Below are 13,740 nucleotides of genomic sequence, written 5' to 3'. Positions count from 1 at the left end.
ATCTTTTTATCTTTACATTTGTAAACTTTAATAAATTACAAAAAAAATGTCCAGCAGAAAATAGCACATAGCTAATTTCATTAAAATGTAGACCCAGTGAATTGATTTAAAAGATCTGTTTCTCTTTCAAAGATAATTCAGAAACCAATTAAAATTCTATATTCAAAAATCTAAGTAAAAAATTAAGTTCCCTTTGGAATCTAGTTTATACACACATATACACAAATACACAATGTGGAGCTGACTCAGTAGAAAGTGATGCAGTATAATCAAATGATGCAGTATAATCAAATTCTGACTGATGAAGCAAAGTATGTGTTAATCCATGCCTATTGACTCCTGCCAGAGGAGCAGTATGTACCAGCATGCTGCTTATATGTTTGCAAGCCAAATTTCAGCTAAATTTCATAGTACTCTCCAGCTAATTGTTAATAAGTCACACTGAATTACTCTTCTACATCAGAGATGAACAATTCAGTCTGCAAGAGTTCATTTCAAAATTCAGTTAAAAAATACTTTCCTTTTTAGTTTAGCGTGAGAAGAAGTAAGGGAGGTAAAAAGCAAGTGAATGAACGAGGACACATTTTAGAAGAATTAGAAAGAAAAAAAAAGTGTGAGGGGGAATGTGCTCATGAAAAATTGGCTCTGGTACCATTCCTTCCTTTTTTTTCCCCCAGTGCATTAGCCCTGAAGAAATTTAGCCTCCCGTGGTATAAGTCTAGTACATTCCTTCCTTAAATTTGAATTTGTCACAATTCTGATTATATCAGTATTCAACATAACAAGAGTATACATTAAAAAAAACAGAAATGCCCCATTGTCTATCTTAATTGAGAAATTTCATCTGTATGTCAGTTGCACAGATTCCTATTTATCAAGCTCAGCTCCTATGCGTTTTTCTTTTACAGATAGTCCTTGAACCCCAATTACAGTCATAAGTCATGACAGTTGTTTTTTTTATTGAAGAGTTTTATAAAAGTTACAATATAAACCCCTAAACCAACCCACCTTAAACCCCCCCTCTCCCTCCCCCCCTTCCCAGAGCTGAGTACAGGGTTACAATTATAATAATCATAATCTAACTATCATTAACCAATTATATAAATAACCAAGTCCATAATGCGCTTTAACTCCCTTAGCATAAATATAAAGAAATTAAAAGTAAACATAATACTAATAAAAACATAAACATAATATTCTAATTATTAAACTAGTTATTATCCAAATTGTTAAACAATACTAATACTAATACTAATAATATCATATAATTAAAACTAAAAATTCCACTATAATAAGCTATTAATAATAATAATATTCTAAAATTTACTCATAAACTAAGTGGAACTTTTTAGTCCCATATTTATTCTGATTATAATCTATCCATCTTCTCCAAACCGAAATGTATCTTTCTTGTGAATGATCCTTCAAGTAAGCAGAAATCTCAGCCATTTCTGCTGACACTTTAAGCGTCCATTCTTCTATAGTAGGCAAGCAATCCTGCTTCCAATATTGCCCTACCAATAACCTTGCTGCTGTTATCAAATTCAACATCAAATTAGTTTCTTTAGTATCACAATCTATAATAACACCCAATAAAAATAATTGTGGAGTAAACTTTATCTTTCTCTTGAAAATCTTTTGAATGTTCCACCAAATCTTAATCCAAAAAGCTTTTATATTTTTACAAGTCCACCGGATATGAAAATAAATAGCATCCAAACTACCACATCTCCAACAATCCCAACTAAGAACTAATCAAGTACTTTTAATCTTTCACAACAATATGAGTCCCTGCAAGCAAACAATGTCATTTTTATGTTGTTTCAAGTAGTAAAATACTTTCTTTCTTTTCTGTAATAAATTCAGGCCATTAACATAGTGGTCTGAAGCCTCTAAAACACTACTTGAAGATCAACCATTGATCTCTTCGGTTGTGCCCCTCCCACAGGCTCTATAGTAATCCAGAATTAGCCTTCTGCTTCTGCTGCTTTTCTTTACGTCTATACGCAGCACGAGTCATCCTCTGTTCCTTTAAATCAGTGGTTCTCAACCTTTTTAATGCCGCGACCCCAACCGGTCGTAAGTCGAGGACTACCCAACCAGTCATAAGTCAAGGACTTTCCCTGCCCGGGAGCGCCACGCATCCATAGTGCTGCCCCCTGCGCCGGCCGAGGCATAACTGGCAAATGGCAGAGATGGCGCAGGCCAACCACCGGCTGGGCCACCAGCTGGCCCAGCCCAAGGGAGGTAAGGCACCTGCCGGGCCCCACGCGTGCCAGCAACCCTCCCTACGCCTGCCGGCCTCCCACTTCCCACCCCTGGCCCTCTTTTACTTACATTTTTAGTAGTTGCTCAGCAGGGAGGGGTGGAAACTTCCAGACAGCTCGCCTTTGCTGCAGACAACTTGCAGCACTGTTTGCAGAATGGGACTTTTGGCGGGCTCAGCAGGGCAGAGACAGCCTGGACAATTCCTATTGGCTTTTGAAAGCCAATAGAATTAGACTCTATTGAAGAGAGTCTATTCTATTGGCTTTCAAAAGCCAATAGAATAAAAGGGAGTAGCACAGCTAAGGAAAAGGGGAAAAATGGCGGACTGCGTTGTTTGGCGACCCCCGTGAAATGGTCATTCGACCCCAAATGGGGTCCCGACCCACAGGTTGAGAACCACTGCTTTAAATCATCCTTTACCTCCAAACTCTGTTCAATAGGCTTAGCCTGCAATAAATCTCCTACACCTTCAATTGGTTGTTTATCTTCCAGCCTTTTTTCTATTCTCTTGGGTCATGAAGATGGTGGTGAACCTGCTTTCAGGACATAAGTATAAAAATCTTCTGCTTTGAAATTGTATTAAGTCTATATCGTGTCCCTGCATAATTCACCAGTATTCCAATAGGTATCTCCCATCTAAACTGGACCTGTCGATTTTTAAGCTCCTCAGACAGAAAGGCGAAGTCTTTTCTTTTTCTAAGAATTTTTGGAGGTATTTCTTTTAAGATTATAATATTTTGACCTGCAATTTGAAATCTCTGTTTGTAGAAAGCCTGAATAATTACATTTTGAAGTGATCTCCTGGAAAAATAAATAACCACATCTCTGGGTAAGTTTTTCTGCCTTGCCATCCATTAATTAACCCTAAATATTTTATCCATCTCTCTTGATAATTCCTCAGCTTCACATCCCAGAATAGGAGCTATAGCTTTTGCCACCTTCTCTTTCAGATTTTCTCTTGGGTCCTCCTTTAATCCTCTTATTCGCAATGAAAATTCCATATCTCTATATTGTGAGATGGTAGCTTCATCCTCTATTATATCAATCTTATTTCTGACTTTAACAACTCTGTTTCAAGTTTTTCAGTATTTTCCACAACTTCATCCACCCGATCATCCAAATGTTCAATATGTGTAGCTAACCGTTGAAGTGCAAGCAATATGTCTTCCCTCATTTCTCTATTTTTATTCTCAAGAAGGTCAGCCATCTCCTCCTTTATTTTACTGTCAAGGAGATCAGCCATCTCCTTTTTTTATTTCTTGTGTTGCTTGCTTTAAAACATCTTGAATATCTTTAAGCGTAAATGCAGGTAGTGGGGAAGAAGGTGGGGAGGATTTAAGTTTAGATTGCACTGCAGGCTGTGCTACAGAAGAAAGAATTGTACTTTTGGGAACAGCAGTAATTCCCAAATGCTTTGAAGCCATTTCCTGCCTGTATAAATCCATTTCTTATAAAAAAAGATAGACGCTATAAATACACAAACTTTGTTGCCAAATATATCTCTTCCTTGATACTGTCCTTTCAAACAAAAAACAACATTCCGGCGCCATTTTTCCTTTTAAGTCAAATTAAAATATGGAAGGGGCGTTGTCTTACCTGAACGCCTTTTCTCAGCATGAGGAACGTAGACTCCAAGGATGGGTTGATTTAGTCTTCTAGCCCAATCAGACCAAACAATCAAAGTTGCCACGCCTCTGCAGGGTCTGACCATGCCCCAGTTTCGAAAGGGCGAAGCGAATGATTGTGTGACGAGATGGCTCCGAACTGCTGACACTAACCTAGCTGCTAGTAATAATCAGGGAGGGGATGGAGTCTACATTCCTCATGCTGAGAAAAGGTGTTCAGGTAAGACAACGCCCCTTCTCCAGCATGTAGAGGAATGTAGATTCCAAGGATGGAACATACCAAAGCCCCTATGATCCCACGGGTGGGAAGCAGGTTGGTTAAGTGTCGTTGCTGAAATGGACCACTTGTTGTAAAACCCGACAGCCAAAAGCGGCCTCCGCGGAAGCAAACTTGTCGAGTTTGTAGTGGTGAATGAATGGTGAAGGGGACGACCACGTAGCCGCCTTACAGATGTCCTCTATGGACGCCTGAGTCTGCCATGCTGCCGATGTGGAAGCGCTACGAGTAGAGTGCGCTGTCAGGCGGCTTGGGACAGGCAAAGAGGAAGCCTGGTAAGATTGAGCGATACAGGCCTTGATCCACCTTGCTATAGTAGAGGAGGAAACCTTCTGTCCCTTGGAAGTTGAGTGGAAAGAGACAAACAATGCCTCCGATTTGCGAAAGGAAGCTGTCCTCTGAATGTAATGACGTAATGCCCTACGTACATCTAGGTAATGCCACTGCTTTTCTAGTGTGTGAGAAGGATTGGGACAAAAGTTTGGTAGTACAATGTCCTGAGCCCGGTGAAACAGGGTATTCACCTTGGGAATGAATGAGGGATCTAACCTCAGCACCACTCTGTCCTGATAGAAGGTACACAGGTCTTCCCTAACTGAAAGAGCAGCCAGCTCTGACACGCGTCTCGCCGACGTGATGGCTACTAGGAAAGCCACCTTGTGGGACAAAATGTGAAGAGGACAAGACCTTATAGGTTCAAAGGGAGACCTAGTGAATGCCTGCAGAACACAAGGTAGTTCCCAAGATGGATACCTGTGTACTACCAGAGGTCTGGTGTTGGAGACTCCTTTCATAAAGGATCGGACCCTGGGATGATGGGACAATGGAGTGGCGTTGGCACAGGTGAACACCGTGGAAAGAGCGGCCACCTGTCTACGTAAGGTGTTGGGCGCTAAGCCTTTATCCACTCCATCCATGAGGTATTCAAGAATCACTGGAATAGTGACAGAAAAGATAGACAAACCCTTACAGGTACACCAGTCACAGAAGTTCTTCCAAGTGGCATCATAGATTTGGTTCGTCGCCAGCCGTCTGGAAGCTTGGATCATAGCTATCACCCTTGAAGAGTAAGATCCGCACATCAGGAACTGGCGCTCAGATGCCAGACGGCTAGTTGTAGCCATTGTGGGTCCGGATGGCATATGGCCCCGTGTTAGAATTATCCTCTCTGGAGGGATTTGCCAAGGGGGGGCTATGGCGAGGTTCACGAGATCCGCAAACCATGGACGCCTCGGCCAATACGGGGCCACAAGGATTAGCTCCGCCTGTTCCTGTAACAGCTTCCTGATGACAGCCGGGATCAAGAGAAGCGGTGGAAATGCATATAGAAGGCCCGCCGGCCAAGGGCTGCGGAGGGCATCTGCTCCTTCCAAACCCTGGGATGGGTACCGAGATAGAAACCGGGGAAGCTGGGTGTTCTTCGGGGATGCAAACAGGTCGACTTTGGGCCGACTGAAACGGTGAGTTATCTCCCGAAAGAGACGGGGATGTAGACGCCACTCTGAATGATCTATCGTAGATCGACTCAGAAAATCTGCCGGGTCGTTTTCCACCCCTGAAATGTGTTCCGCCTTTAGAGACAACAGATTCTGTTCCGCCCATGACCCCAGACACTGGGCCTCGGACATTAGAATCCGCAATCGAGTGCCGCCCTGCCTGTTGACATGGGCCTTTGCCGCCACGTTGTCTGTCAGAACCAGGACATGGCGGCCCGCCAACTTCTTGTGGAAATTGCGAAGTGCTAGGTATATGGCTCTGAGCTCTAACCAATTGATATTTTTCTTGAGATCCCGTTGAGACCACCGTCCCTGGGCGAATTGGGATTGCAGATGTGCCCCCCCATCCAAACAGATTGGCGTCTGTGGTCAAGGTTACCCGAGTCGGTTCTCTGAACAGGGATCCTTTGGACAGTGCTGGGGACAACCACCAGATGAGGGACATGAGTGTCTGTGGTGGGACTCGCACCCTCTGTGGAAAACATGCTACACCCCGTTTCTGGTAAGGGAGTAGAAACCACTGTAGTTGTCTCGTATGAAGCCTGGCCCAAGGCATATGGCAATACATGAGATCAGTTTCCCTAACAGCTGTGACAGTAGGAGCAGGGTTACACGTTTCTCCTTGCGCACCCTGGTGACTATCGTACGTATGCTGAGCTGACGCTCCTGAGACAGGAAAACTCGGCACTGGCTGGTGTCTATTATTGCGCCTAGGTGGAGCAAACGGTTTGTTGGGATCAGATGGCTCTTTGGGAAGTTGATCATAAATCCATGATCCTGGAGTGTCTTGATCGTGAGTGCCACGTCTGAACGGGCGTTCAGTGCCGAGGACGACTGGATTAGGATATCGTCCAAGTAGCACTGAACGCGGACTGGTACCAACCTGAGCTGTGCGGCGAGAACCGCCAGGATTTTGGTGAAAACCCTTGGAGCTGATGATAGGCCAAATGGCAGGGCCCTGTACTGATAGTGATGGTTGGAATACCTGAATCTGAGGAAACGCCTGTGATTTGGATGTATGGGAACGTGCAGGTAAGCTTCTGTCAGATCTATGGATTCAAGAAAATCCCCTGGCTGAATACTGCCCAGAATAGAATGAAGAGTTTGCATCTTGAATTTTTGGTAAATTAGGTACCGATTTAGAGCCTTGAGGTCTAGGACAGCCCTCCATCCTCCTGAGGGTTTTGGTACCACGAACAGGATGGAGTAGAAACCCAGTCCCCATTGATCTGGGGGTACCCGCTCTATTACCTCTATGCTTAACAGATGACAAATGGCCTCCTCTATGAGACCTTGTTTCACGGGATTTCTGGATAGGGGGCAGGAGATGAAGCGGCCGAGGGGGGAGTGTGAGGAACTCCAGAGACAGTCCGTCTCTGATAGTGGTTAGAACTCAATTGTCCGTGGTGGTACTTTCCCATTTGTGGAAATATAGTGCCAGTCTTCCACCAATGGGAGGAATCCGCCTCAAGTCACTTTGACTTTCGGAAAGGACGAGCTCCTCTGCCGTGAAAGGGCCGCTTAGCCTGGAATTGTGGCTTTGGCTTGTCTCTGTAGCCGGACCGGTCCGATGAGCGGTCCGGCCCTGCTTGAAAGGGCCAATGCCCGCTCCATGTAGTTCGGTCTGAGCCAGACTTGAACGACGGATGCTGGTTGTATGGAGAAAAACGTTTGCCCGGTTTTTTGACAACATGAACTAGTACTTTCAACTTTTCTTTGTTTTCAGTCAGGTAAGGAGTGAGAGCCTCTCCAAAAAGGCGACCCTTTTGATATGGTGCCGCAGCTACTCTCCATTTGTGCCTGGTATCGGCCTTCCAATTTTTTAGCCAGAATAACCGGCATGCGGCCACGTTGGAAGCTATGGCCCGAGCCGAATATTTGGCCGACTGCAGAGACACATCCGCCATGTATTCCAGTGCGGCCCTTAGTTTAGTGACATCCTGGTGAACCCTTACCTCGTCTGGAGATAATCTGGCCTGTAATTCCCTGAGCCAGATTAATGCAATTCTAGCGAAAAAGGAGTTAGATGTTGATGCTCTTATAGCCCAAGCCGATGCCTGATGGGTCCTTTTGAGGGAAATCTCAGACTTCTTGTCCTCAGTCTTAAGGGCCTCCGACATATCTCCTGGGATTTTGGTGTCTGACAGTATGGGGGCAAGAGCCTCGTCTACACTCGGAACTTCGAGGACATCGTTGAGGGAAGGGACCGTATCTAAGAGCTTACGATCTAATCCCCCAAGAGCAGAGAAACTTCCAGGAGATCCCCACTGATCCTGAATGGATTTGAGAAACATAGGGGGGCAAGGTATCTGTAGGTTCTTCTTGACCTGTTCCAGAAACAGTGGGTCAGAACTCTGTCCAGAGTCCTGATCGGTCGTCTGTGGTTTCACGGGTTCAATTTTTCCGGTGACATAGGCCTTTTGTAAAAGAGGATAGAAGGAATTTGGATTAAATACCCCTACCATAGGAGTGGCCTCCGCCTGAATGTCTTCCCCATCTGACCACATGCCTTCTTCCGGAATCTGAGCGGAAAAATCCGATATCTCGCTCCCTTCAGATTGAGGTGGAGAACTATGATCTCAGATCACATACTCCCTGGGATGCCTAGTTTCCGTGGGCGTAGGGGGGGTTGACGGTCCTTGGACCGGAATGGCCCTCCCTGAAGCCGCCATTGCCTGAGCCACTGCCTGTGAGATCATGGCTTGGAGCTGGACAGTAAATGAAGGATGTTCGGGGCCCCGAAGACCCGCCGCCGTCGGCGTGAAAGATGCTGAAGGGATTGGAGGAGGGACGACTGTAGTAACCTCCTCCTGAGACCCACAAGACACTGAGGAAGGTCCTGGCTCAGCAGCTGGAATTGAATCTTGGACCTGTAATCTCAATTCTCGATCAAAGAGGGACAGATGGTCCCGTTCATATCCCAGCAAGGAACCCTGGTCCAGGGTCTGCTCGGGAGACCAAGCCTGTGTACAAGGGGAAGGTCAATGCTCCCCTGATGTGGATGCAAGAGGAGATGAGGGGATAAGCTGCGTCTCTCCTGTCTGCCGCTGGGCTTTGGAGAATTGTCGCTCCAGCACCCTATGTCTGCTATCTGCTTACTTGTCATCGGCCTTAGAAGTCCGTTTGACCTTGGCCTTTGCAGGTGTATCCAGACTGGATGGCTTGTGTTTTATATTTCCACTGGAGGTGGAAGCCTGTGAATCAGTGTTATCCGCCATATTGAAATAAACAATCGGAAATAAACAACAGGTTTTCACCAGGAGATCCCTGGATCTGCCCTGTACTGCAGTAGAATAAAAGACAGGTTTTCACCAGGAGATCCCTGGATCAGTCCTGTTCTGCAGGAGAAGAAAGGGCAGGTTTTCACCAGGAGATCCCTGGATCGGCCCTTGGTCTGCAGGAGAAAGGAAGGCCACGGCCCACCTGGGTGGTATAGGCCTGCACGAGGGTCTGTGAGGTCCGGCCCACCGTTAAGCACGGAGTCACTACACGATATAAGCCGCGCTACACTCAGGGGCTGTCCTCCCCGTTCAATTTTTCAGGCCCACTGTAATAGAGACAATTAGGCCGAAAAGGTATCAAATATCAATTAAAGATAAGTCTATATATGAATATAGATATATATCTTGTTTATTTTAATTCTGTTTTATTTTAATTGATTTTTATTTATTTTTTTTATTATTTTTTTTATTTTATTTTTTTATTTTTTGACCCTCGTGTCTCACTTAGTGATGGCTAGGACAGTAAGTGCCGACCACTATGCAGACAGCGGAAAACAGGCAAGGCAAGCAGCCGTCCAATCTGTTGGCACTGGATATTTAAAAGGTACTGGTAAGTCACACAGTCTGGAATATTACCAGATAAAATGGAGTGAGAGACTCAAGGTATTTTCCCTGTATCCACTAGGTAACCTGAGATGGTGCCTATTAAGCAGCTGAAGCACAAGGTAATGAAGATCTAAAGGAATGTAATTAGAACTCCTATTCCCCCCCCACACTTAGGGAGAATCACCAAATAAGTAAGTTACTTTGTGACTGAAAAGGCTGTAATTAGGACAAAGCAGTCAATTTAATGTGTGCGATCGGGCGGAGCCCAAAATGGCAGCCGAGACGATCTAATGAGAGATAAAACAAGCTGAGAAAAAAGATCCTCTCCTGCAAGTAATCTGATAATAAGCTCTTTTAGTCAAACAGTTCACCTGCTGTTTTTTTTTTTGGGGGGGGGTAGTTTACAGCTGACAATCAACAGTAACAAGGAAGTACTTGAGTAGTGTGAGGATCGAGCCTTCTAGAGGCTCAAAATGGCGCCCGCAGGTTGTTTGAATTGGTAATAAACCTAAGAAGGTGATTTCAGTTTTCAGCTGAAAATTAGTAGTTTAAAGCTTCGCATTCACAGCGAAGATCCTGGGAGGGGGTGGGGGAGGTGGATTGTAATGAGGAGGCAGCAATCTACGATCAGCTGTCTGCCTCTAAAAAATTCACGGAGAAGGGAATTGATTAAGAGAGAAGAAATGGTGCAGCACTGAGCTCAGAGCTGAACCAATCCCCCCCCAAAGAAGGAAAAAAAGGATAGAGAAACCACGAATGGCAATAACTACCTTTCTGAATCTAAATTAGGAGCCAAATTCTCATGTGTCTTCAGGGCTGAGACCAAACGAAACTGGGGCATGGTCAGACCCTGCAGAGGCGTGGCAACTTTGATTGTTTGGTCTGATTGGGCTAGAAGACTAAATCAATCCATCCTTGGAGTCTACATTCCTCTACATGCTGGAGAAAAGATTATTTCTCCCCGAGTTAAAGTTTCCAGCACTTGCAATTTTTACTTCTCCTGGTCAGCTCTGTCTGCTTTTAAATTACTCACAAATCCCTTTAAAATGCAGATGTGGATGCAGCATCTTGCTTTGCTCCTAAAGCTCAGAGCAAAGACGTCCTGGAGTGCGGAGAAAGCCTCAGGCTCCAAGGAAACTCTCATCCTCCGACCTCCAAATAATTAAGGAGGCCCAGGGGAGCTCTACCTCTACCCGAGGAAAACTCTCCCCCCCTCTTCTCCCGAGGGGGAGGTGTTAAAGCCGCGGGACAGCTGATTTTCGCTGTCTCCGCGCGCTTTTCACACAATCCCAGGACTGGCAGCCAAAAGAAAGCCGCCATCGGCACAGCATCACCACCGGAAGCCAAGTCATGACAGTTCTTAAGTGGGCCATGTGAGCATATCGGAATTTATGACCTTTTGGGGGGATGGTTGTTAAGCAAATACAACAGTTAAAAGCAAACAATAGCCATTAAGCGAATCCAATGTTTTCTCTGAGTCTTTTTTTTTTTTGCTGGAAAACTGGTTAATGTCCATTTCTGGCAAAAATATTATAAATCATGGCCTTGTGACTGTGGAAAGTGGCAAATTGCCATAAATGTAGGCTGGATGCTGAGTGCCCAAAATGTGGTCCATGGGGGGAGGGGCATCGGAATTTTAATCTAGGTTATAAGTACTTTTTTCAGAGTCTGTTGTAACTTCAAACAGTGCCCAAACAACTGGTCATAAGTCGTGAACTACCTATATATCATGCATTTTATTTTTATCTTTTTTACTGTAAGTCATCCCAAACCACTTTTTTGAGATGGCTATATAAAACAAACACATAATATGTAATATAAAATAAGATGGAAAAGCATATTTTTAAATTGCAATGACAAATAATATCATCATCATTTTAGCCATTATCTATCTACTGCAGGATGAAGGCCTCTTCCACATGTTTCCTGGCATGTGGAAAGAATAGACCATAATCTGCCACAATGATCAGTGTCAGTCTGGGGTATCTATCATGGCCTGTTTGCCTTGGAAGACCTTTCTGGACATATACATGTCCGAAGACATAGGCCACGATTATATTATTATATTATATTATATTATATTATATTATATTAGATTAGATTATATTACATTACATTACATTATATTACAGTATATTATATTATAATAATATAATATAATATAACATAATATAACATAAATAATGTAAGAGAATAATATGTTTGTAGCCTTTTGCCCCCTCCACAAATGTTCATAAGAGGACAACAGAACATGACCAAATTGTGGTTGTCAAGGCCTAAATATTGGCCTTTCTTGAATTTTGAAAAACAGTTATTACTTATCTGAAGCTCAACATTTAATATTAATTTTAACATTTAAAGTTGGCACAACTGCTGCTTACCTTTTCATTAGCCATTGCGTGATACCACCAGAAGAATCTTGTTGTGATAAAATAAGCAATTACAACATCTACAGTGTAATGCTCATGTCCTACCAGGATACAGATTATTCCAGCAACACTCATACACCAGCAAATCAAGTGATACCACCAAAAATGACGAGGTGAATCTGTTAAAAAATTATATAAAACATAGGCAATCATATTCTATTCTGAGCACTACAGTTCAAAATTACAGTTATATTTGTCTTACCAGGTGACTGAAGGATAAATGGTGTTGCTATCTTTAACACTGGGAAAAGGGAGACCTAAGTAATTATAGACACAACCAAGTATATATATAGGTATAGGTATAGGTATTGGTATAGGTATAGAATGTGAGGATTTTGAAAAGAATGCATTGCTTGGCAGCAGCCAGCATGGGTTTATCAAGAAAAACATGCTAAAACAAGCTATTTCCTTTTTTGATAGAATAATCAGTTTAGCTATCCAGAGGAATGCCATGATTTCAAGAATGTAATCAACAAGGTCTTCCATGAAATATACATACATACATCTATGTAGGTCTTTGGTTATTTGGGTTTTCTCCCGCATCAAATTGGAAGTGTCTTGGTGACGTTTCGACGAAGTCTCATTCGTCATCTTCAGGCTGGTGTTTTCGGCTTTGTGCTTCTAGGAGCAATGTGTGATTGTAGCTGTTTCTTCCTTTTAACTCAGTGGTTCTCAACCGGTGGGTCGCGAACCCCATTTGGGGTCAAACGACCATTTCACGGGGGTCGCCAAACAACACAGTCCGCCATTTTTTCCCCTTTTCCTTAGCTGTGCTACTCCCTTTTATTCTATTGGCTTTTGAAAGCCAATAGAATAGACTCTCTTGAATAGAGTCTTATTCTATTGGCTTTCAAAAGCCAATAGGAATTGTCCAGGCTGTCTCTGCCCTGCTGAGCCTGCCAAAAGTCCAATTCTGCAAACGATGCTGCACCAGTTGAGTAGTCCTCGACTTGACCAGTTGGGGGTTGCGGCATTAAAAAGGTTGAGAACCACTGTTTTAACTGCCAGTGGGTGTATGAACTGATTGGATGAGAGCTTGGCTGTGTTCTGATTGGATGGAGGTGTGTTCTGATTGGTTAGGAGTTGGCTGTGCTCTGATTGGATGGGTGGTTGGCTGTGCTCTGATTGGATGAGGGGTTGGCTGTGCTCTGATTGTTTGGGGGAGTGTTCTGTTTGGGTGGGGGCTTTGTTGTGCTCAGGTTAGTCTGAGTTGCACAGGGATGTTGCACAGCCAACTCCTAACCAATCAGAACACACCTCCATCCAATCTGAACACAGCCAAGCTCTCATCCAATCAGTTCATACCCCCACTGGCAGTTAAAAGGAAGAAACAGCTACGATCACACATTGCTCCTAGAAGCACGAAGCTGAAAACACCAGCCTGAAGATGACGAATGAGACTTCGTCAAAACGTCACCAAGACTCTTCCAATTTGACGCGGGAGAAAACCCGAATAACCAAAGACCTACATACAAATACCTGCGAAAACCTCAGAAAACATATCTATGTATATATGTGTGTGTGTGTGTGTGTGTATAAATATATATAAATATATAAATGACCCAAACATAGGGATATAAAACCACTTTAAAGGACAGTATCAACGTTCAAGAGGATATGAAACTGCAATAAATAGAAACCAACAAGATGAAATTTGAAAAAAGACAACTACAGAGTCCTGTAATTGGGTAGGAAAAAACAAAGGTGTGAACCTAGGATGGAAAGAACTACATTGAACAGTGGTAAGCATGAAAAGGATCTAGGTAGACCACATGTTGAACATTGAGTCAATAATGTGATGCATGTCAAGCTATGAAA

At 43.7% G+C, this 13,740-nt stretch overlaps 1 protein-coding gene across 3 annotated transcripts in view; it reads right to left on the bottom strand.

The window, feature by feature from the left end:
• The window catches only part of SGMS2 (sphingomyelin synthase 2), a 68,644-nt gene that overhangs the window by 3,996 nt on the left and 50,908 nt on the right, over window positions 1–13,740 (bottom strand). For all 3 annotated transcript variants that reach the window (XM_039344014.1, XM_039344015.1, XM_039344016.1), the window contains exon 6: window positions 11,875–12,041. In XM_039344014.1, coding sequence (XP_039199948.1) covers window positions 11,875–12,041 — 167 coding nt within the window. The remainder of the gene's footprint in view (window positions 1–11,874; window positions 12,042–13,740) is intronic.

The sequence above is a fragment of the Crotalus tigris genome, unplaced genomic scaffold (assembly GCF_016545835.1).
Source record: "Crotalus tigris isolate CLP2741 ecotype Arizona unplaced genomic scaffold, ASM1654583v1 scf7180000017887.1893490, whole genome shotgun sequence".
Taxonomy (NCBI): domain Eukaryota; kingdom Metazoa; phylum Chordata; class Lepidosauria; order Squamata; family Viperidae; genus Crotalus; species Crotalus tigris.
The sequence above is the reverse complement of the archived record's forward strand: the minus strand, read 5'-3'. Positions and strand labels throughout refer to the sequence as shown.